This window comes from Peromyscus leucopus, chromosome 4 (assembly GCF_004664715.2).
Source record: "Peromyscus leucopus breed LL Stock chromosome 4, UCI_PerLeu_2.1, whole genome shotgun sequence".
NCBI lineage: Eukaryota > Metazoa > Chordata > Mammalia > Rodentia > Cricetidae > Peromyscus > Peromyscus leucopus.
This window is the reverse complement of record NC_051066.1, coordinates 87,384,966-87,408,796: the sequence shown is the minus strand read 5'-3', so window position 1 is coordinate 87,408,796 and position 23,831 is coordinate 87,384,966. Positions and strand designations below refer to the sequence as shown.

Sequence of the window (23,831 nt, the reverse complement as noted above, 5' to 3'; positions counted from 1 at the left end):
CTAGGGGATCTCTCTTTCCCCTGGGACTAATTGAAATCTGATAAAATTCACAACTCGGGCTCTTGTAAATGGAAGCTGACAATGGTCTGATAATACAGTGATAGGCAGAGTTCTCCCTGAAATCAAGTCTCTCCCTTGAGTGAAGTTTATTCATTTATTCAAGAACTCTTCTGTAGGTGAGGGTATAGCTTAGGGTAGCTATAGATTATATATACATATAACATTTGCCAAACATGTACAGGCCCTGGGTTCAATTCTCAGTACTGGAAAATAAGTAAATAATAACTAATTTTGATTACTTATTGTATGTCAAACATTAGCAAAACCCTGAGCATACAGGATTGCATCATTCAGATACAGTACTATCTTTATAAAACGTGCAGTTTGGTGAGAAAAGCAGATACAAAGAAGGGTTTGGAGTGTTTGAGAAGACCGGATTTCTGGAGCTCTCATGCTTTAAGTGACTCCTGAAGAATTCCATGGAGTTAAGTCAAGAGTTTATGACAAGAGGATGGAAAGGAAGAAAGCATCCCAGGCAAACGAACTTCATAACAGAACTGTAGTTAGAACACAGAGCATACGACAGGTAATAGGTTAAAGAGGAAATCAGGTTCTATTTTTGTCCCTGAAGTCTGACATCTTTACCAGTGTGAATAATTTCTATTTCCATCCAACTGCTCTGACATGTTGGAAAGAAAGTCACAGCATTATCAACACTGAGCTGAGAGCCTTTGAAGGAAGGCACTATATGACCATCCACACTGTTATCAAGCTCATTTCTTATTTTGGAACTCAAGCAAAAATATTGTGGTAGGCCCTTGGGCAAAAGCAGTTTACCTCAAAATGTTCTTCCTCTTTTGAAAAATACCCTGAAGATCAACATTTGGCCTCACGAGAATAGGTTTGGTTGGCAGTCAGACTCACTGAGCTACAAGCTACCAGGAAGCATTCACATTATTCTGTCCCTACTACTCCATGAAGCCTTTACAAATTCTTCTCCTCAGTCCCCTGTCTAATCAGCCACAGTGGTTGGATTCTGGTTTCTTCCTCTAGCAAAGTACATTTGCATCCCCCACATATGTCCAAATTAAAATAATCAGGGAATGGCTTCCTGGGTCAGTTCTCAGAGTCAACCTAATTAGCCAAGTTCTGAAGATGTGAGATTTGGATTAAAAGGGGGCTAATTGGGCAAATGAACTTTAGATGTAATCTCAATATACAACTCTGATTTCTCAGCTTCTGCTTCTGGTGCTTCTGTATCCCATAAAGTCTGTGGTGCTAATTGCTGTGGGATGCGCTGAGCTGAATTCAGCATGCTGACTAGAAAACGTGCTGACCCACAAGCATTTCCAGTGTGAGCTAAAAGCATCAGAACACAGTCTTTAGGTCAGCCTCATTAATAAGGTTGGGGTTTTTCCCCCAATTTTGAGTCTTAACATTTCAAACATTTCAAAGGACATGTGTATATGTTACGTGCTAAGAATTAAAGGCTAGAAATGTTTGAAAGTAGTGACATATGTTTCATCTATGTCTAAGAGTATTTGTTTCTTGATATGTTAGTCTTTTCTGGTGCTTCTACTGAAATATCTCTCCTGTGAGTAAACTGTATTGGGATATATCAAGAATATCAGGTGGAAGTGGCATGCTATTCTTTTAAAAATATATTTAATATTTGAGAATTTCATACCTGTGCACAATGTGTTTTGATCAAACTCATCCTCCCCACTCTCTCCCTCAAACTCCACTCACGCCCCATCCCCACTTTTCCCTACCTATCACAAGTATTCTCTTTTTAAACCTTGGACCTTTTTAAACCTTGCTGCCAGGATGTGCACGGGTTGTGCTTTCGGGTGTTATATATGGGGTGAGACTTGAACAGAAGTTGTTTGTTTTAAGAAAGGGTCTCACTCTGCATTCCAGGCTGGCTTTGAACATGCACTTCTCCTGACTCAGCCTCCTAGTCCGGGGATTATGGACATATGCTTCTGTGCCTAGCTTCTACATGGCAAATATCTTCACAGATTCTCTAAACTCTCCGTGAAAAAATGAGCTATATGGCAATTAGTAAACAACAATAAGCTGTTTAAATTCAGTTTAATGAAAAATTCTGGATGATGTGAACATAATTCTAAAACATCCTCACAATCCCACAGTGTTATCATTCTTATGCTTTAATTATAGCACTTTTAGGTGATGCTGGAGATTAATCCCAGGGATGTGAACAAGCTAGGCAAGTGTTCTGCCACTGAGCTATATTCCCAGCCTTAATTATTCTAAATAAAAAAAAATTTTTCATGAAAATTTAAACTGTCCAGATAGTTTTTAAATATGTCTCTAAATTATCTAAATTATAATTATCTAAATTATCTCCCTCCAGAACATGGAGTCTAAATCTTCTTCCTTTAAGTATGAGCTAGGTTTGGTGAATTACATCTAAATGAGTAAAGTACTGCAAAATAACCTTGTATAACCAGATTGCTAAAAGCACTGCAGTTTCTACCTTATTCTCTTGATCTGTGGCACGTCAGTGGCCATGTCATAAGAACATTCAAGCAGCCCTCCAAAGAGTTCAACATGGTAAGGAGCTGAGGCCAAATCTACCATCCAACAAGAAACTGAAGCATCATGCCAACAGCCATATAGTGAATTTAGAAGCTGATCCCCCAGCTGCAGACATCTCTCCAGAAGACTGCGGCCCAAACCAACCCTGAGACTGCAACTTCAAGTGAATCCCAAGCCAAGACCATCTAGCTTAACCAACTCCCAAAGTCCAGAGTCTGGAAACTGTGAAATAGATGGTTATTGTTTTAGACTGTGACAATGTGAGGTGTGTCTTTAGAGGAATTAATAATGCCATAGCCTATCTAAATGGACACTCTCTTATATATAGTTCATCCCTTCCAAGAAATACTTAGTGGTTTTGAAGAAAAGCATTGTTCTTTAGGTTTCATATAATACATATAAGAAAAAATGCCTTAGAGTCTGGCTCAGGGATCACATTCTCAAACACAAACTAGGATTTCACCCAAGAAAGAAGGTATGTTTTGTAAATTGTTTGAGCAAGTTGTAACACTGCTTTGGAATGTAAACGATGGTTCTGAGACTCAACAGCTCTCCTTTATTAAATGTTCCTTTTCCTTTGTCACTGTCCGGTTTTTCCTTGGCTCCTCCAAAGAAAAATGCAAAGAGAGCATAGCATTCTGTCCTGTCCTTTCTCTCATAGCTATTATTAGAAAAGTTTATCCAGCAGATTCTTCAATCTGATCAATGACTTCAGATATGATGAGGTCTGCCCTACGAAGCCAGGCTCTTCTGGGATATATATGTGACTCCATAAGAGTCATCAGGTGAAGAGCTATGGTATCATTTCCCCAGGCCAGCTGAGGCAGGCCAGCTTGAGTTATCTTCTTACCTCCTTTCAAGGAAGGAAGCCAAGTGTTAACTCAGAAGGCACCTAGTAAGATGTGAGGCTCTTTTGTCCCCAAGTCACTTGTAAATGAACTTGTAATAGCAGATTGAGTAGTATATGTACCCTCTGAGCACCTCGACATGGTGGGGTTATCTCAGAGGTAAAAATCCTGAGCTGAAAAGCAAAATTCTATTCCATAATGGTCAACTGTGTAATGAATAGATCTCCCTCATTTATCGGAGGTCACCTTTCTTTCGTCAATATTTCCTCATAATATTAACAGGTGACAAAGAGAATGAAATGCTATTCTCCCAGCTTATCAGCTACAAATAACTTGGAGGTTGCCCTTTCTAGTGCGAAGGACACCAGGCCTTTCTTTTTCTCAGGTGAAAGTGTAGAGGAGAATGCCAGCGTTGTGGTCAAGCTGCTCATCAGACGTCCTGAGTGCTTTGGCCCAGCTCTGAGGGGTGAAGGAGGAAACGGACTGCTGGCGGCTATGCAGGGTGCCATTAAGATCTCCGAGAACCCGGCACTGGACCTCCCCTCCCAGGGTTACAAGACAGAAGTGTAAGTGAATGACTCCTGTGTGTGCAGATGGTAGGCTGCCAAACACTGTCAGTCAGTGAACCACTAGAGTGGGCCCAGTATTTGCCGGTAGAAAGAGCACAGATGTTTTATGGTGGTTAAAACACTTAAAATCACTTTATCAGGCCCGTTATTGTTATGACTTGCCCAGAGAGCCTAGGGATCAGTACCAGCTCCTTCCATTCCTTTAGACCATTCAGCACAGCTGGCAAACCACTGAGGCAGCAAAGCCTTCTAGTTTCTACAGCACCTGGGGACAGCATCACCTCAGGAGGATGCTCAGGAAAGCGTTTTGAGTGTTTGGCTTCCTCGCAGCTGATTGTGGAGTTTAAAGGTTCAGAGCTGAGTTGGTACAGTATCTGGTTGCCTTGTCACTGTCCCTCTATCGTGTTCAGTAGTCATTTGCCTTTATTTACCTAGTTTATATCCCATGGTCTGCAGAATGTGTGTAACCCACCAGAGTTGACCCTCCAAACAGTTGGCTCTTTTTCTTCCTTGTCATCAATTCTGACAGATCACTTAGTAGACCAGAGAGAACTCAAAACACATTTGTCTCAACGTTCTTGTATAACATGAGATAAAACTAAGACCTGAAGTAATAGAGTCTGATAACCTCATAGCCAGAACGTGAACATAGCCCTCCTGACTCCTTGTTTAACTAGCTTTCCATGGACATTCAGAAAGGAAGGGGGAATGAATGGTGTGGGTAGTACCTAAACTCATATTTCAAGGTTCATGGGATCCTAAAGCTATCATGGAAAGATATTTGGGTCATTTGAGCGTATGGAATAAAACCAACTTATCAGCTTCTGAAGTGGGGAGTTGTGAGGGAAAGTTTATTCAACCCGAATGGAGTGTTTTGAATAAGCAGTATCTGCCTAACAACATGGCAGTCTCTCACACGCCTTCCCCATGTTGATTCTTTCCCTGCAGCACAGAGGATGATGAAGAGGAGGAAGAGATTGTGCACATGGGCAATGCGATTATGTCATTTTATTCGGCTCTTATAGATCTACTGGGCCGCTGTGCTCCTGAAATGCATGTAAGTGATACCGTTTACTGAGAGCAGCTTTGAGGAGCCTGAGTCAAGAACAGTAGAGAACTCCTGAATGTAGTTTCTTCATCTGTGCCTGGCAATGGCTAACAAGCTTCTCTCTAGGTTTCTTTTAGCTAACACCAAAGTAGTTTCCCCTTCAAATGCCTGAATGGGCCACTTTCTAAGGAAGAAAAAGGGGTGTGTGTGTGCATGCATGCATTCTCTTTGGTACTATCTGGGTATAGCCTCTACACATTTTGTTTAAATAGCCTTCCAAAATGAGGCTTCCATGTCCCTCAGCTTGGCCAAAATGCGGCTAACCTGATTTTTGGCCATGCCACTGTTAATGGCCTCATGGGTGCCATAGGGACACTCTGTGTGGGAAATACTGTCTCGATGACCATGGCTCTGAGCTCTAGGGAAACAGTCAGTTTTGCAGGCACACACACAAAGATGGTTCTATCTGATGTGATGTCTTCTCAGACCTCCAGTTTGGGTCTGGAAAGTGTTGCTTCCCTTCCATTTTTCACCCCAGCTGATGGGATAGTTGGTGTTATTTCATATAAATCCTCACACTGAAATTGAAAGGAAATAGTTGCTCTTTTTAACAGAAGAAAAACTTAAATCTTGGTGTTGGAGGCTGCTGAGATTCATTAGGATTCCAGTTCCTTCTGTGATACACTAGCCCTATCGAATCAACCCGCCTTTACATTTCAGTTCCTTTAAGCAAAGAAAGGAACTCAGAAGGAAGCCAGGGAAACAGCAGGGTGTCTAGAACTTGGAGAAGTGTCAGACCCATTTTGTTCATACTCCAGTTCTCTTGATCACACTGTATTACTTCTGGAAGCAAGTTACATAGCAGACATGTTCTCAAAAAGACAGAATGTGAAAGCTAGTTCACCAGAGCCTGCCTAAGGAAGAAATAAATACCTTCTCTTCTGCCTACTACTTCCCTGACCCATTATACACACACACACACACACACACACACACACACACACACACACACACACACACACGCCTACACACACGCCTACACATCTTCTCAGAACCCCTCCCTGGCCCCTTCTCCTTCTGCGGAGAGAAAGCGGTAAGATGCATCATTACTGACAACCCACCGGAAAGAGAGGTAGCAGGCAGGGTAGATGAATAGGATCCTGCTTTCTCTGGGGCCACTGAGCCCCATGTCTCAGAATGCACCAGCCCACATGAGGTAGATCTGATCTTGTGCTCCTGGATAGTTACTGCTCAGCAGAAAGTCCGCTGGCCCCTCTTTGGGTACCTCTGCTGCAGGAAGATAGACATGTACAGTTGTGTACATGCAGATTGACCAATTGTCATGCGTGTGAATAAACCTATCCTCATTGGGATGACTCCAACAAAACACTCAAATTATCTTTGACAATGTCTATACTCTTCATGCCCACCCCCACCATTCTTCAAGCTCAGAAGAAACTGAAATTTGTAAGTCATTTTCTCATCTGCTACAATTCTGAAATCTGGTATTGTGGACACAGTATCAGCACTTCTGACATGGCTGTGAAGACTCCCTGCTGAGGGTCGATACCTTAACTGCTGAGGGTTTCAGCCTCAGTAAAGAAAGAATGTGCCTGCCTTCAATGGATTTATCCCTAGGTCTCCTTTCCTGCAGTAAATCAAGAGGAAGTTTCCTGAAGCCACACATATCAACAGCAACTGGGGGGACTCAGAAGCAGACCCCTGACGGTGGGACCATTTTCCTGCCATAGGTTAGGAGATGCAGTGCGGCAGGTGTGGGGGCTTCATCTTTTTTATCTCTTTCCTTGTGACAGCTCATTCAAACAGGGAAAGGGGAAGCTATCCGGATCCGGTCCATCCTGCGCTCCCTGGTCCCCAACAGAAGACCTGGTTGGGATCATCAGCATACCCCTGAAACTACCCTCCCTAAACAAAGGTAGGGAAAAAGCTTTAGGCTGAGGCCACCTCTAGTACTTGTCTACTCAGCAGCAGGACTCTGCCAGAGTCCCCTGCCAGATGAAATGCCTTGCTCTTTTTCCAGTGATGAGTATTCTATAGACTTAACCTAGTTCCTCTATCATCCACTTCCCTGTGTCAAATCTTTGGCCCTCAGGTACAGACTGCCATCACCATTCTGGGACCAGGGACCACTCTGGCCTTCTAAAGGGTGATAAAATGAGCAGGTGACAGCCCTTGCCATGGCCTGATTTTCTCCTTGCCAGTGTGCCCTGGGAGAGTGAGATAGCCAGTAGACTGGCCGACTGTCTTCTGCCGTGGACCTGGAAGATCTCATAGCCAAGGATAATAAGTTACCACCAACGCTACTTGGGGCATTTGACACCAATCATCCCCAAAGCATTTTGATTCTCTGAGTCACCCTGCCTGGTCTTCAGGCACATGGTGGAATTAAAAAGATAGCATGAGTCTGGCTGTTGCAATGTTTCCCAAACTGCCATTCCACGGAACACCTTCAAAGGATATTTTAGTACACTTACATAGTAGGGGCTCATAGGCAAATAAATATGGAAATTGTTGTAGAATATGCATTTTATAAAATGTTTGAGAATATGTGCCACTTTTATAACTTCATAAAGCACAGTTGAGTAATAATGTGTCTGAGGAAACAGGATAAAGGAAATAGATGTCAAACTCCATGTTTCCCAATGATGTGGTGCTTTCTTTTAGCACAAAACACTTGCTGAATCCCACAGAAACAGTATTCATCAAAGCACCACAGCTGTGTATGAAACCAAGCCAGCCTCAGACATTCAGCACCAATCTTCCTTGTGCTCAGGGAGGAGAGGCTGCCCTGGTGCCCTTCCCCCTTACCAGTCCACACAGACTAATTGGCGGGAGGAGGCCCTAAGTTGGACAACGCTTCAGCCCTGTGCCTCTTGGGATGCCTTAGAAATCCAGTCCAATACTCGCATGTGCTGTGGCTCTTGGTCATTTGGGGATCTCTTTTCTAGTTTTTGGTGCAAGACTGGAGAGAGAAGACTGTCTTTCATCCTCCCTAAAAATTCTATCTATCCCCCAGGCCAAGCAGATTTATTTTCCCTGTGGATTCCTCATATTATCCTTGAGCCAGTTTTTTTTTTTTTCATTCAAATAAGACTAAAATAATGGAGTAACTTGATCTAAGGATCACCTAGAGCAGACACTGAAGGAGTACTTGCTATTTTGCACTGTGGTGTGATGACTACAGATATGACATATTATTAAATTTAATCTACTTTCTTAGCATTTTACCCCTCACGTTCCTACATCATCCACCAAAAGAGCAACAACTCAAGCCTTGATTTCCTAGAATTTTTTTTTTTTGTGTGTAGGATAAATATTCCCATTGTAGGTTACCCCATGCTACCAATGTGGTATCACAGAACATGGAGTTGGAAAGAACAATCATGTTCTATTTCAATATATAAATTACAGCTGATATAAGTGAGTATACTCTATAGTACTATTACAAATTGGGGAACTATGACTGTGGATTGCCTTTAAAAATATAATCTACTTCACTGTAAATTTAAACTTTAATTAAAAAATGTGTTTAATAATCAGCTCATAGAAATTTGACTGTTGCTTCCAGCTTCCTAGATGAAAACTGCTTCCAACTTAGTTCTTATTTCTAAACTTCCTGTTGCCTGTCCCAACAAGCTATGGACAGACAAGTTCTGTGCTGTGTTTTCAAACTGCGTAAACAGGAAACAGGAAATCATGTGTTTTGTCTTTCAGATGGATCAGTCAGTGAGCCAGACATGGCAGCCAACTTCTGCCCAGACCACAAGGCACCCATGGTGCTGTTCTTGGACCGTGTTTATGGCATTAAAGATCAAACCTTCCTGCTCCACTTGCTGGAAGTTGGGTTTTTACCTGACTTACGAGCATCTGCATCTCTAGACACAGTAAGTAGCTAAAATAAAGGATGTAGAAGAGAATTCCCCTCATGGTTAAGTTAGTGACACATTGGACTTGGAAACACATATTTTCTGCCTACTTGATGGTCATATTTTAATGGTCTGCTTAAGAATGAGAAAAACAGAGGTACCAAAAACTGGAAGATCTTAATTTATTGGCCCAAAAATTTACATGTAGGTAAATTTAGCCTTAACTTTTGGTGCCAGTCCCTTCAATTGAAGTTTCTCAAACCTTGGGACACTATTTCTTGAGGAAATGGGAAGAGGGAACCAGACTAGGATATTCAGCATAGTATGTTTTCATAGCATGTCTAGCTACCCATTAGGTACCAGGAGCAATTTTTCTACTATCAAACTCTGGCTTAGAACCAAGTATGGACATCAACAAAAGTCCCCCAAGAGACCAAAAAGAAAAAAGAAAGAAAGAAAGAAAGAAAGAAAGAAAGAAAGAAAGAAAGAAAGAAAGAAAGAAAGAAAGAGAAAGAAAGAAAAAAAAGAAAGAAAGAAAAGGAAGGAAGGAAGATAGGAAGGAAGGAAGGAAGGAAGGAAGGAAGGAAGGAAAAGAAAAGAAAAGAAATGAAAAGAAATCACACTCTTGTGAGAATATGATTCTGTTGTTGATGGAAAGGGCTGACTGGAAGCATTTCAGGCTAGGGATACTCTTCCCAGTCTCACTTATTTTGCCCCATGCACGACCACCAGGAAGAATAGTCTGTAGTCAGAGGTGTGACAGAGGTCAGTAAGAAGCCAAGGGCAAAGGCACAGTTGGAACTCAAAGCTGGAGTAAAGAAATCCAGCATCCACAGGCATCAATACAAGAAGTGTCTGATGATAATATAAGAGATGCCAGCTTTCATATCTGTGCCTTCAAGGGGAAGTAGAGAAGGATGCAACAAGCTGGATGTGCTTAATTTCTAAAACTATCTTCTTGTAGGCTTCTTTGCAGTTAGGTTTCTCAAGGGCGCCACCTGGTGTTCAGTAGACAGAAATGCGAGTTCTGGAGTGAGGGGTTTGTGGCCAGCACATACATTCCTTCACTCATGGAGACATGGCATGAAAATGAGGAGTGGTCTGTCAATGAAGGAGTCTGAGCCATAAGATCCTTTCATATCTTCACCATACTCCACCTACCACTACTTTTGTTTGGAGCTTTTCTATAAATCCCTCAGTTTTAAAAACAACATTTAAAATTCGTGGACTTCAAGTTTCCTGATTAAAGCTTTTTTTTTTTTTTTTTTTTGGTAGTTCAAACAGCAAGTTCTATTCTAGCATTTGATGTTTGATCACATGCTTGCCAAAGCACCATCTGCCCCTCCAAAAGATAAATAAATAGCAAGGGTTTATGTTCAGTTCCTCATCTGAGAACTTCCAAACCACGGGAATCAAAGCCCTGCTTCCTCATCTGAACTACTCAGCCTCTGAAAGAGATAAATGTGAAAGACAAGCTATTTTTTTCCAGCATAGTCACCAGTGTCTCCAGAAGACAAACTTCTGATAATTAATATGAACACCCAGAACTGTGAAGGGTTCAAAGAAACAGTTTTTCAAATCATAAGTTGTAGGAAATGTTCATTCAGATATAATAGCTGTGATAATTGTAGGAAATAATGACACTTTATCTCTGTGGGTCTCGAGGCTTCTTTTGAAGTCCTTCAGTTTTCAACAATGACGTTAGTCACTCTTTGGCTATATTTAGTGTCACTAAATGGATCTTCCCTGAATTCAGCTTGTCCATCTAAGTTTACAAAGAGGAACATTGTGAGCGAGGATTATACCAGAGCATTAGAGAAGGCCCTAGATTTCTGTTCCTTTTTATACTTCTCATGCAGTGTCTGGTTCCCTCCAGTGAGGTCAACCTTCGTATCATTCATCACATGGTGAACTGCCCACAGAACTTTAACTAGTGGGCGTCAGAGAACCACTTTTTCTCTGTAAAGCTGGTGAGTTTGAAAGACAGTGTGGTATCCACCCACGTTAACCTTGATCACAGGGGACAATATGTGAGACTCTTATAAGGTGACAAGTGCGAGCTCAATCCAGAGTAAGGATGCAATAGCCTGGAACCTGGACATTTAGTATCAGGTGATGACCATCGACTGATTTTAGTGAGGGTTTAAAATTCTTCTTTGAGACCATTTAGAATCCAGCCATTTTTAGATGTTTGCTTTGTTTCTGGGGGTAGGCGCTAATCTTTTTTTTCTTTTAAATGGGAAAGAGAGGTGGATAGGTGTTTAGGGGTCCTCCAGGCTTTACAGCTGGCAGGGAAATGATCCAGGTGAGGGAAGAATGGTGCTCAGTTCAGTCAAATGTAGGTAATGGGTGCTGGGTCAACACTTTAAGAGTCTGACCTACGCTTGTTTATTTTTGCCATATTTAAGCATGGCACAATTTGGGAAAAAGTTCTCAGGTAAAAATTAACTCAGTCCCATGAGTACAACAAAGTTTCAGACATGTTTACATCGAAGCTCTTTGCAGAGTATGTGTGGTTTCATTCATAAGATGGTTCTTGTTGACTTAGAAACAACACTCAAGGTCTAGGGAGAATGACTGGGGTAAAAACATAATGCCAGCAGGAGCCAGAATTTGGTCTGGCCCTGTGAAAAACAAAGAAGTCACTTACACTGTTGTGAAGTACAAATGACATCTCTCTCAAGAAGGCCTAGAAGCAAGGTCTGGGATAAGTAAAACCTAAATTCTGGGCGATATGAACTGGACGGAGTCGGGCTCATCAGACAGCAAAGGATAACCAGGCTGTAAACGACATCCATTCCCAGCATTCCAGGAAGAGCAGGTTAAACATCCCCTTCCTTTGAAGGCTGCCTGTGTGCTTAACTTTCCTGGCTTCTCTGGTGCTTATCTATGTGCACAAGGACTCTTACCCTCTCCAGACAGGCTAAGTACAGCCCTTTGTAAGTTTCCCTGATCTTCCGTGGGGCCCCATGCCCTAGATGATCTGGCCGCTTTCTGCGAGGTTAACTAACGCCCTCCCTCCCTCTCTCAGGTGTCCCTCAGCACCACCGAGGCTGCGCTGGCACTGAACAGGTATATATGCTCGGCCGTGCTCCCACTCCTTACTAGATGCGCCCCTCTCTTTTCTGGGACAGAGCACTGCACCTCTCTGATTGATTCTACACTGCAGACAATATACCGGCTTTCCAAAGGACGGTCCCTCACCAAGGCTCAGAGGGACACAATAGAAGAATGTTTACTTGCCATTTGCAAGTAAGTGTGCTCTCCTTTGCTTTTGACTTGTGCCTATGCATCCCTGCCAAGTGTATTTACGTGTGACACAGTTATACAGTGCACAACTGCATAACACAATAATGCATTGTGAAACTGGTGAGGAAAGTCTGAGGAAACTACCAGACCTTCATCATGTGCCCAGCCTTCCCCCAACCATCTCTCTTCAAATGTGCTTGTTACCTGTCTTGTCACATAATCTTCCTTGGAATCATCTCTCATTGTGGGGAAGAGGAGGACACAGCTCAGGATTTACCCACTGGGGTGAAAAACCAGGAAAAAGATTTTTGTCTCTTGTGCCTGAAGTATTTCTCTAATGAAGTCATTGTCTAGTTCTGAAGAGAGACCCAGAAAGATTTCTCTACTGTCTAACGGAGAACTTTTACACAGAAACCAGACTCCGTGTGTAAATCAGAACAGTTCACCTCCAGGTCTCCATGACTGGAGCAAGGAATCTGGTCACAGTGAGGAATGGTGACAACAGCCAATGTAAGCAGGCGTCAAAGCCAACAAAGAACATTGGGAATCTGCATCAAGTCCAGAAGGGCAAAGGATGAGGAGCTTTTCAGCAACTGGTCTCACACCATGGTCTAGGATTCCAACCTGCTGCTGTAATCCAGTAGTGCCCCTGCTAGCCTGAGTATTAGAGTCACTGTGTGAGATCTGGATACATTTCCCAGTTCCCATACCACATCCCAGCCTCAGGATAGAATCCAGGACTCCAGCATTGAAGCTTTGAGGAATTGACTCTATGAATGGTATGTAGTGTGATTGAGAATCACTAGTGAAATGGTCAACAGGCTCCCACTTTAGGGCCCAGAGGGACATTGTTCCTGATTCTTCTTGACATGTGTCCCCATCACACCCATTAGAAGGCTCGTGATGGCTAGAAGAAAATCCATCAGAACTGTTCATCATTCAGACGTCAACTAAAAGGCAACCTCAGCTATGTGATATTGTGACTCACCTATTAGACGATGCAATGATGGTGACGCAGAGGCTGAAGATGTGGGGCAGGCAGGACTCTCATTGGCCATTCATGGGAATACAACACAGTGCATCTACTTTGTCAGACAACCTCTGTCAGGCAGTTTCTCACAAAGCTCAAAAGCTCTTACTGCAATTTCAATAATCATATTCCTTTGTGTTTACTCAAATTATTTGACAGTTCACATCATACATCATGTTATCCATTATATATACATTGTATATATATACATATATGTATATATATAATTATATAAAAACTTGATTTTTATATTATGTTAGTCATCATTAACAAAGCTTCAGTAAGTCAATAAACAGTGTAAGCCCAGGATATGTAATATTACTCAGTATTAAAAAGAACAATCAAGCCACAAAAAGAGTCAGCCATGATTAACAAGAGACCAGCACCACTGAAGTGAAACCTTTGTGCTCCTGAGACAACTGATGCTGGTTAACTGGAGCTGAGAAATTAGCAGTGATTGAGAAGAGACCAGGTTGGCTGAGGTGAAATCTTCTGCGAAGTGTTTCCTGAGAGTCAGCACACGGAAGCTGTGGTCCAGGGGTGGCCAAGGTTGTACCTCATGCTGGAAGCAGAACTTAGTAGTGTATGAGACACCTAGGTGGTTGGTTTTGAAGGCATGAAGGGGTCATGGAGAGCAGCTGAGGCTTGCCACTGTGAGAGGCCAGGAGAGACCATTGGTGAAGGTGCAGCCTCAGTGGCAGTTGAAGGCCCAGGATTGAAGGAGCCAGACAAAGAAATTGAGCCTTGGCACCATGAAGAGAGCCATGAGAGGCTACTGATGAAAGAAAGTGCAGCCCAGCTGCAGCAGAAGACCCCCGCATTTTTGGAGGTGCCAGTACCATGGGATGACCACCAAGAACAGCAGCAGTGGGAAGTGGAGCCAGCCTGAGCTTAGAAGATAAGCTGTCTGTGATGCAGAGAACAGAGCTGGAGAAGTGACCCAAGCCTCTTGGAGGACCCCAGAAGATTATGAGCGAATCCCTAATATTGGACATTGTGTTGTTTACACAGTTCGAGTTTGGTTTTGTTTGGATTTGTGACTGTGCCCTGGTTCTTCCCTCTTGAAGTAAGAAGGTATTTAATTTAATTTTAATTTTTACAGGAGCCCACAGCTGAAAGACTGAACTTTTAAAAGAGATTTGGGATTTTTAGAGAGAATGGATATTTTAAAGAGACTGAAATTTTAATGTGTTTGAATTTGTAAAGACTGTGGGACTTTTAAAATTATTTATAATTTTAATGTGGGATCTTGGGGACAAATAAGAAAGGAAGGTTTGTGTTTAATAGTGATGTGTTTGTGTGTCAAGTTGACAAGGGTCAATTGTGCTGGCTAGTTTTATGTAAACTTGACACAAGCTAGAGTTATCTAAAAGAAAGGAACCTCAATTGAGAAAATGCCTCCATAAGATCCCACTGTAAGGCATTTTCTTAATTAGTGATTGATAGTAGAGGGCCCAGCTCATTGTAGAAGTCCTAGGCTGATGGTCCTGGGTTCTAGAAGAAAGCAAGCTGAGCAAGCCATGGGGAGCAAGCCACTGAGCAGCACCCCTCTATGACCTCTGCATCAGCTCCTGCCTCCAGGTTCCTGCACTATTTGAGTTCCTGTCCTCACTTTGATGATGAATAGCAATATGAAAGTGTAATCCAAATAATCCCTTCCCTACCAACTTGCTTTCTGGTCATAGTGTTTCATTGCAGCAAGAGACCCGAACTAAGACACTAATACAGACTACTTCATTCATTCCAACATTGCTATCATTGGTAGAAATTAAGTTAAATAGAGGGGCGGTGGTCTTGCAAGATGACAAAGATTGTAGACACACTGACCCACTAAGGATTGTGGAGACTGGGGTTCTCTGCTTCAGCACCTGAAAAGGAAGAATTCTGGCCTCAGTACTTACTGATGTAGGTCTCCACCTTCCTCCTCAGTGGAGGCAACAGAACTAAGTAATAGCTTTACTCAAGAACATCTCCCCTCTGACAGTGTCAATGCTGTGCCTGTTTGAAGAGCTAAGCTGTCCTTGGTCTGACTTTGGCTGGATCTGAACTCAGATTAGAACACATCAAGAAAGGAACCTGGCGTCTTGGCATTAGCTCTTTCCAAATAGAAAAGCCAGGTTCATGTGACTGATCAGAACTAGAAATAGCTTCAAAGAAACCAGAGTTTGGGGAAAGCAGAAGTTTACATTGAACCTGAAATGAAGCTCGGCATTCTGTCCCTGTAGTTCTGGGGGCAGTGTTCTTCTCTTCTCCCAGTTTTGAGCTCCAGGTACAGCAGGCATTTTATTACTTATTTATAATAAGTCAACGTCGTGGTTAGGATTCTATTGCTATGGTGAAAGACCATGACCAAAAAGCAAGTTGGAGAGGAAAGGGTTTATCTGGTTGTATGGCTGTTCAGTATTGAAGGAAGACAGGACAGGAACTCAAACAGGACAGAAACCTGGAGGCAGAAGCTGAGGAGAAGATATGGAGGGGTGCTGCTTACTGGCTTGCTCCCAAGGCTTGTTCAGTCAGCTCTCCTAGAGAACCCAGGATCACAGCCTGGGTGGCCCCACCCACCATGAGCTGAGCCCTCTCACATCAACTGCTAATTAAGAAAATTCGGCACAGGCTTGCCCAAGCCAATCTTTTGGAGGCATTTTCTCAGTAGAGGCCCCCTTCCCTAAATGACTCTAGATTGTGTCAAGTTGATAATGAAACTAACCAGGACAGTCAGTCAACAATAGGGTCACAGATTTATTGCCCCCTCCTTTATTCAAGTTAGTCTTGGGTGACAGTTGCTAACTATCTAAACAGTAATAAGAACCACTGAGTCAATTTTAAGTTTTAATTACTAGATTCAGTGATAGGGCTGCTGCTTTGGGGATGGGTTTTGATTAGCCTTTCTCAGCCCAGGGCTTTTTATCACAAGACCAGTTCTTGGAAAGTTGTGATATAAATAGGTTTTGTCCCCCTCTACCTGTGTTCATCCTCCTTGCTGAAGGTGCTTTGACGAATTTTCTGGTATGTCTCCTTTACCAACTGGTCTCACCTCCCTAGCTCCTTAGGTGTCTATGAAAGGAATTTGGGGACTCATGAACTGAAACTTTATAGCAAACTCGTGTGTGTGTGTGTGTGTGTGTGTGTGTGTGTGTGTGTGTGTGTGTTCTGGTGTGTGTGTTCTGGTGTGTATATGTATATGTGTGTGTAAGTGTATGTGTTCTGGTGTGTGTGTGTAAGTGTATGTGCTCTGGTGTGTGTATTGTGTGTATATGTATGCATGTGTGTAAGTGTGTGTGTGTGTGTAAGTGTATGTGCTCTGGTGTGTGTATGTATATGTGTGTGTAAGTGTATGTGTTCTGGTGTGTATATTGTGTGTATATGTATGTATGTGTGTAAGTGTATGTGTTCTGGTGTGTGTGTGTGTGTGTGGTGTGTGCATGTTCATGCTCTGGAGAGAATCCATAGGTCCCTCTTGACTTTAGTTTGGCATCTGAAGAATGAAAGTTAACCTCTCCTAGCTCCCCTTCTCTGTCTCAGAATTTACTTGCACCAAATACCACAGTCGTGAGCAGTGTAATTTGATAAGTCTTTAATTAATTTTTAGTTACTGTTTGCCATTTACAGAGTTGTCCTGAGAACAAAAGCCCGAAGAAATAGTCCCAATAGTGTGAAATTCCTGGATCAGATTGTAACCAGGGAGACTTTATGGTTGCCTTCAGACCATGCCAGTAGATGGCCTCAGATTCCACCTCTGCAGCTGAGCAATTATGTCTTCTCCCTTTGCAGTTACACAGTGAGACCCTGTCTTTAAGAAGAAAGAAAGAAAGAGAGAGAGAGAGAGAGAGAGAGAGAGAGAGAGAGAGAGAGAGAGAGAGAGAAAGGGAGGGAGGGAGGGAGGGAGGCAGGCAGGCAGGCAGGCAGGCAGGCAGTTCTTAGTTCTTAGAAGTCCTTAGAGATGGCTATGAAGCCAGCTGCATCTTCTGTTACGTACTTTGCACGTGGCCACTGAATATATTTTCAGTGCACAGCCCCCAGAACATGATGGTTTACGGTAGCTGGAATTTAATCTTAACTGTCCTAATTCATTAACACATGTCCCTTTTTATATTTTAACCATATCCCATTTTTAAATGGACGGCTTTACCATCCACTATCACTTGTCTAAGATCTATGTTTAGACACTCTTTGTTTTGATGCTTAACCCTAATTTGTGCCTCTTTTTAAATTTTATGTTTTATTTGTGTGTGTGTGTGTGTGTGTGTGTGTGTGCCCGCGCGCGCGCTGCATCCTCCTGTGCTACAGGGCACATGTAGATCTGAGAACAGCGCTATAGAGTTGACTCTCTCCTTCCTGCCGTGGGGAGGGGATCAAATTCAGGTTCGTGCACCAAGTGCCCTTCGCCACTAAGCCCTCACTTTTTTATCCCCGTTTTGTTTTTCCTTCCTTCCTCTTTCCATCATTTGGTATTTACTTTGTCCCGTCTTTCTGTTCTTCTTCTGAATCACAGTCACTTGAGACCTTCCATGTTACAGCAACTCCTACGACGTCTGGTTTTTGATGTGCCACAGCTCAGCGAGTACTGCAAAATGCCTCTTAAGGTAAACATCGCCGTCACCACAGAAGGGCAGTCAACGGCACAGCAGATGTGCTGGGGGCTGCGTAGAGCATACACATTTAGAGAAGCAACGCAAGTGTTAGATTTTGACAGCTTCACAAGGTGCAATGCACAAAACCAATCTCCAGCTTGAATCTGCAACTTCAAAAGCCGGGGCTTGTAGTTGTTACCTGCTGTGGGTCTCTTGAGTTACCTTCCACTACTTAATTTTTAATCAGAGATTTCTAAGGAGACTTGGAGTTTATCCTTTCTTACCCTTACTAGGTTTTTAAAATATTTTAACCTCAAAAAGTTTTGAAAGCCCTGTGGTTTTTCTTTTCTTTTCTTTTCTTTTTTTTTTTTTTTTTTTTTTTTTTTGGTTTTTCGAGACAGGGTTTCTCTGTGTAGCTTTGCGCCTTTCCTGGGACTCACTTGGTAGCCCAGGCTGGCCTCGAACTCGCAGAGATCCGCCTGGCTCTGCCTCCTGAGTGCTGGGATTAAAGGCGTGCGCCACCACCGCCCGACTTTCTTTTCTTTTTTAAAAATTATTATTTATTATTTTGCACGTTCCAATGTTTTGCCTACGTGTATGGCTGGACAACACCCACATGCAGTACCGGCAGAGACCAGAAGAGGGTGTCAGATTCCCTGGGACTGGAGTTAAAGATGGTTGTGAGCCTCTATGAATATGCCTGGAATCAAGCCCCTGTCCTATGGCAGAGCAGCCCGTGCTCTTACCCACTGAGCCATTGTTCCAGCCCTCCCTGTGGTCTTTCAAAGGACCTAAAATGTCCTTTCCACATTGTTTTGTGCCCCCAACCCCACAGCAAGTGCTTTTTTTTTTCTATTTATTAATGAAAAGAACACAGAACTTTTTGTCTATTTTCTCACTCTTATGACTTCTCTGTTATAGCCCCAGAACACCTAATCCCGGGCAGTGCTAGGGTTAGTGGCCACTCCAGAGAGCAGCATTTCAACTTCCCTCTGAGGCTCTACCTTCCTTGCAAATCCAAGAAGTGACAGCAGAGATGAGCCACACTGATGATTTCCCCCCCCCCCTTTTTTTTTCTTTTTCTTTTTCTTTAAGGAAATAGTTCAAGCAGGGTGTTAAGGGAATCTCTTATTGAGGTAACCAGAACTTTCAGAAGCCTTTGGTTCAGTCTCATAACCAGCAGGAAGCATTACTCAATCGCTGAGGTTCTCAGTCCTTCCAGAACAAAGTTTTCCTTCCAACCTTAACAGTTCTGGCTCTCGATCTCAAAGGGTACTGTAGCTGAAGGCGTGGTCTGCATTCCTTAACTTGACTCTGCTTCTCGTACAGACCCCTGCTCTCAGGTGATGCTGACTCCTAAGAGGCATTACTGGTGCCACTCAGTCAGTTCACTTTGACATCTCACGGGAATGGCATTTCCCCCACTTAGATGTGAATTCTACCTGCTGGGAAGAGATGTTACTCTAATGTAACCCTCCTCTGGCCACCTATGGAATGGCTGTCACTTTGAGCTGTACAAAGGCCAGAGAGACCAGGAAGCCACAGACAACCATCAATCTTCAAACCCACAATTTTCTGTCCACTGTCCTCTCCCCATATCAGCACACCCCAGGGTATTCCAAAATTATATGTAATCATATGAAATTATTCCCACACATGATTGACTGGTCAGCACACTGTGACTCCTTTCCAAGGGTAACATTTTCTCATTGAAAACAGGACTGACTCCTCTCCATTTCTTAGTAACTACTTGGAGCACACACGGGAGGCAGGAGAATTAATTAGGCAGATGCAGATCACTCCAGAGCCCATTAGGTGGGAGAGCAGACCCTTCCCGGAGGCATCTGAGGAGCCTCCAGGTTGACAGTCCCACTCCTTCAAGTCCTGGTTTCCTCCTCGTGATTTCTCCGTACTCTTTTCTTCTCCCTGCATGTCTCTGATGCCTGTGGATGTGCTGGACTCCCAGATGCTGACAAACCACTATGAGCAGTGCTGGAAGTATTACTGCCTGCCTTCAGGATGGGGGAGCTATGGGCTAGCTGTGGAAGAGGAACTGCACCTCACAGAGAAGCTCTTCTGGGGGATTTTTGACTCCCTCTCCCACAAGGTAACGGCTACTTCCAAGAAAACAGGTGGCCCCAGTGACCCAGGCCCACAAGAATTTACAGCAGTTTGGCTTTACTGTTTTCTATGGACTGTACTAAGGACCTCAGGAGCATTTTATGTTAATCCTTTAAACTACCCCTTAACCTCCCATCTCAACCAAAAAAAAAAGAAAGAAAGAAAGAAAGACCACACACACACACACTCCAGAATGGGAATTACCGTAATCCTCAGAGTAGTCAAATAAATTGCCAGACTTGCCGAGCTTAACACACGGGAGAGCAGCCACCGGGGCAAATTCCAAAAGCATTTCTGCTTCCAGTTTTGAGTCCGTATGCCTCTTGTTCTTTTTCTCCGTGAGATGTGACATCCTGGTCCCATTTCCGGTATACTCTACTTCCTGATTGTGAATGCCACCAGCTGCCTCACACTCATTCTCCACCATGCTGATCTGTTCCCCTCAAACTCCAAGACAGAATAAGCCTCCCTCCCTTCCTTAAGTTGCCTTTGTCTGGGGTTTTTGTCACAGCAGTGGGTAAAATATTAATGCGAATCTCTATCCACCACTGTGGAATTTAGACAATCTTCATATTCCCCCTCTGGTTATAGGTTGGGCCATTTCCTGTAACTAGTCTTCGTAGGGAAGTTTATAGCCCTTTCTAGCCTAGTAAAAGCCTTCTTAATCTTCAGATATTCTTGAAATGTATTTGGAATGGCATTGATTTAAGCCTTTAATCTTCTCCAACTTAAAGTGAATGGTAACTTGAGTGCTTTACTGCTACAGGCTGCAGGAATATATTGTAAGAATTCAGCTGGTTATGGCTAAGCCACTACCTGAAGGGATCAAGGAATTCCTTCAGAGGAAGCCAAATTCCAAGGAGCTTTTGGTGTTATTTGGCTTGTTAAATGTTAATGGACTTGACATCATTAATGTAATTTTTGGCTATATATATTGTATATACTTATTGGATAGTTTTTCTTGTATTAGTTATAAGCTTTCTTTAATTTTACACAAAAAGAGAGGAAATGTGGTGGTATTGTGTTCCCCAAAATATTGTGTACCTTAATAAACTTATCAGATAAGTTTTTGTCTAAGATTAAAGAAAGCTTATAACTAATACAAGAAAAACTATCCAATAAGTATATACAATATATACTTATCAGCTGTCTTCTGTTATGAAAATCATGTGTGCCTTCATAGTTTTCCCAATTGATTTTTCCCTAAGAAGGGCTAACAGTGTGGACCGATCACTCTCTGGACATACAAATTCCAGGTATTTGGAGAACAGCCTCAGGAAAGGCTTCCTTCCCTCCAGCCCATCTGTTTCTCCCCTTTCAGCACTGGATCTCCCTTAGCCACTTTTAAGGACTAACAGAAATAACAGCATAGACCACCACATGCTTGTCTCCTGACTTAAGATAAATTCCACAAGGAAACACTGCCTAAGTCAGGTGGACCTTAAGTAATAGCTTCGCACAATTTAGCTCGGACCCTCCTTTTCTTACAGCCTTACTAACTTTCTAGACCCCTAACTCCTTACCTAACCACTTCTAGGAATATTTAGATAACCTTCTGTGCTAATGCTATACACAGCCAGAACCCCAGTTCAAGCCTCCCTGTAATTATCATCATTGGCAGCATCCAACCAGGTCCATCCCCCGACGGAGGAAAGTACCTTGTCAGAGATACCTCTGTACTCTCTAAGAACAGACTTAAGTGTCCAGACTACCCATTTGAGAAGGCTTGGCGAATGTGCCAATTAAGCTTAACTTCCTCCTTTCATAATTCTTACCTCCATTTCCAGATCTCCCTTTAACTATCACCAGAGGCATCTAGCTGTACACAGGTTGCCTAGTGACTGAGCACACTTTCCCCCACCCTGCAGAAAAAAACGGCAGATAGCTTGGACAGATAGGAGCCACAGGAAAAAAGAAGGCAGTTTTATTTTCTCCCATTGACCTAGCAACTTATAGATTCTTAACATTTTCTACTAATCACGTTTAAGATTATAGTTGAGCACATAAGATCCCTCTTCTTAGATATTACTGGAATTTGGCCTTTAGTTAATTTCTAAATTTAGGAATTTCCCCATTAGTCTCTTCCCTTTTGGATTGCAAATGATAATTAACAATTACTACCCCTCTATGTGATTCTTATCACCCCTCCATTTGACCCTGGAAGCCTGGCTTTGCACTGCCAAGGGATTACTGCTTGTAAGTGTATATATACCAGGACTTCCAGGGCACAGAAAGGATGGAGAAGAAGATTTGGAAAAATAAATGACTAGACTAAGAACTCAGTGTGCTGAGATTCTATTTCCCGAAAATAGTCCTCACCATTTGCAGTTCTCTCTCCTGAGCCTCTGGGATATATAATATTAAGGCTGGTCCTTCTAATATTATACAAGACTTTACAGATTGCCATTCCACCCTCCAAGAATAGTTTTCTGTAGGAAGTACTGCAGATCAACTGGACTAACACATCCTTTGTATCTGTACTTCTATTGGTGAGTGAACGGTCCTAGATGATGGCCATGGTTCTGGTTTGTCTATTGGAGTGCTCTCTGTTTCCCTCACAGAAATATGACCTGGATCTTTTCCGAATGGCCCTGCCTTGTCTCAGTGCTATTGCTGGTGCCTTACCACCAGATTATTTAGATACAAGAATCACAGCCACATTGGAGAAACAGGTCTCGGTGGATGCAGATGGGAACTTTGACCCAAAACCTATTAACACCATGAAGTAAGTTTAGAGCCACTTCTAAATTATTTCTATATTTTATATAATAGTTAATGTCTTTCTTCAGACTGTAATAGAAACTCTCATTTTTCCCTTTCCCTTCTGCCAACCCTGCTCATCATCCTCTTTGATACTACAAGTCACACCAGAAACAAGTTTAATCTATCCATTTCTGACTTTATGTGTGTGTGTGTGTATATACATATGTATGTATATATATTCTGATTTTATATATTACTTATATATATATTCCAGGCTTTTTAGAGGGATTTAATATGAAACAGACTCACAAAAATAAATGTTGTCTGAGGCATTAAGATGCCTACCCACCCTGATAAATGATATGATTAATTTATTAATAAATTTTTGACAAAAATCTTTACTCTTTGTAAATTGAGCCTATACAGATATAATAACATCAAAATAACTTCATAGTAGTGGAAGAACTTTAGCAATTCCTCAAGGTGACAGCTGAATACTTGAGGTCCTTCAAGAGGTTGGATCTGCTCTTTGCCATACTAAAGAATACTACATTTTTGGAGTCACCCTATAGCAATGCCTCATCATTTCTTCCCATGAGTATCCAGAATCCTTTACTGATGCTCAACAAACCAACAGATGCTCGTATCCAGTGTGTTTAGCCTTGGGGCAAATTGCTGTGTTAAATTTCCAAGCATCCCTCTCTAGTTCTGAGTATGTGTGCAGGGGCAACTGACTTCGTCCCTGGGTACATTTTAATGAAGAGTATAGAACTCTTCAGAATGACCTGAAAAATAAGCACAATCCCATATGATCCCCCTTGGACTTGTGTTTGATAGCAGTGGCTTTCGAATAGGAGCCTAAGCGCTTCCTAAGAATATCTGCTAAGGTATAAAATTCATCATTGGGATAATTCCATTGGACAAAGCCTTGAGTGAGAGGACGATGAGAAACAGAATTGGAGATAAATGATGTGGTAAAAATGGAAGCTCGGGCAAGAAAAGAAAGTACATACCAGCTTTAGAAAAGCCTTATAAAAATAAAAGCATGGAAAAAGATAAGAAAGCAAATGATGTGGTGACTGGATATAGTACAAACATTATCATCATTACTCTAGCAACTGTGTGCCAATGATGAGTGGCTCCGTGGCGTTTTGAGAGCTCTTGTTGCTTCAGACATACCTTTGACATCAGCAAATTGAGTAATGTGAGCGCTAAAGACTGGTCCCATTTCTAAAATCAAAGA

General features: G+C 42.5%; 1 protein-coding gene across 1 annotated transcript in view; it reads left to right on the top strand.

Moving 5' to 3' along the window:
* The window catches only part of Ryr3 (ryanodine receptor 3), a gene marked incomplete at its 5' end in the record, with an annotated part of 626,824 nt that overhangs the window by 486,831 nt on the left and 116,162 nt on the right, over positions 1-23,831 (top strand). The window contains 9 exon segments of the mRNA XM_037205092.1: positions 3,796-3,976; positions 4,928-5,036; positions 6,842-6,901; positions 6,903-6,963; positions 8,763-8,932; positions 11,946-12,166; positions 17,686-17,776; positions 19,731-19,871; positions 22,447-22,610. Of these exon segments, the coding sequence (XP_037060987.1) occupies positions 3,796-3,976; positions 4,928-5,036; positions 6,842-6,901; positions 6,903-6,963; positions 8,763-8,932; positions 11,946-12,166; positions 17,686-17,776; positions 19,731-19,871; positions 22,447-22,610 (1,198 nt within the window).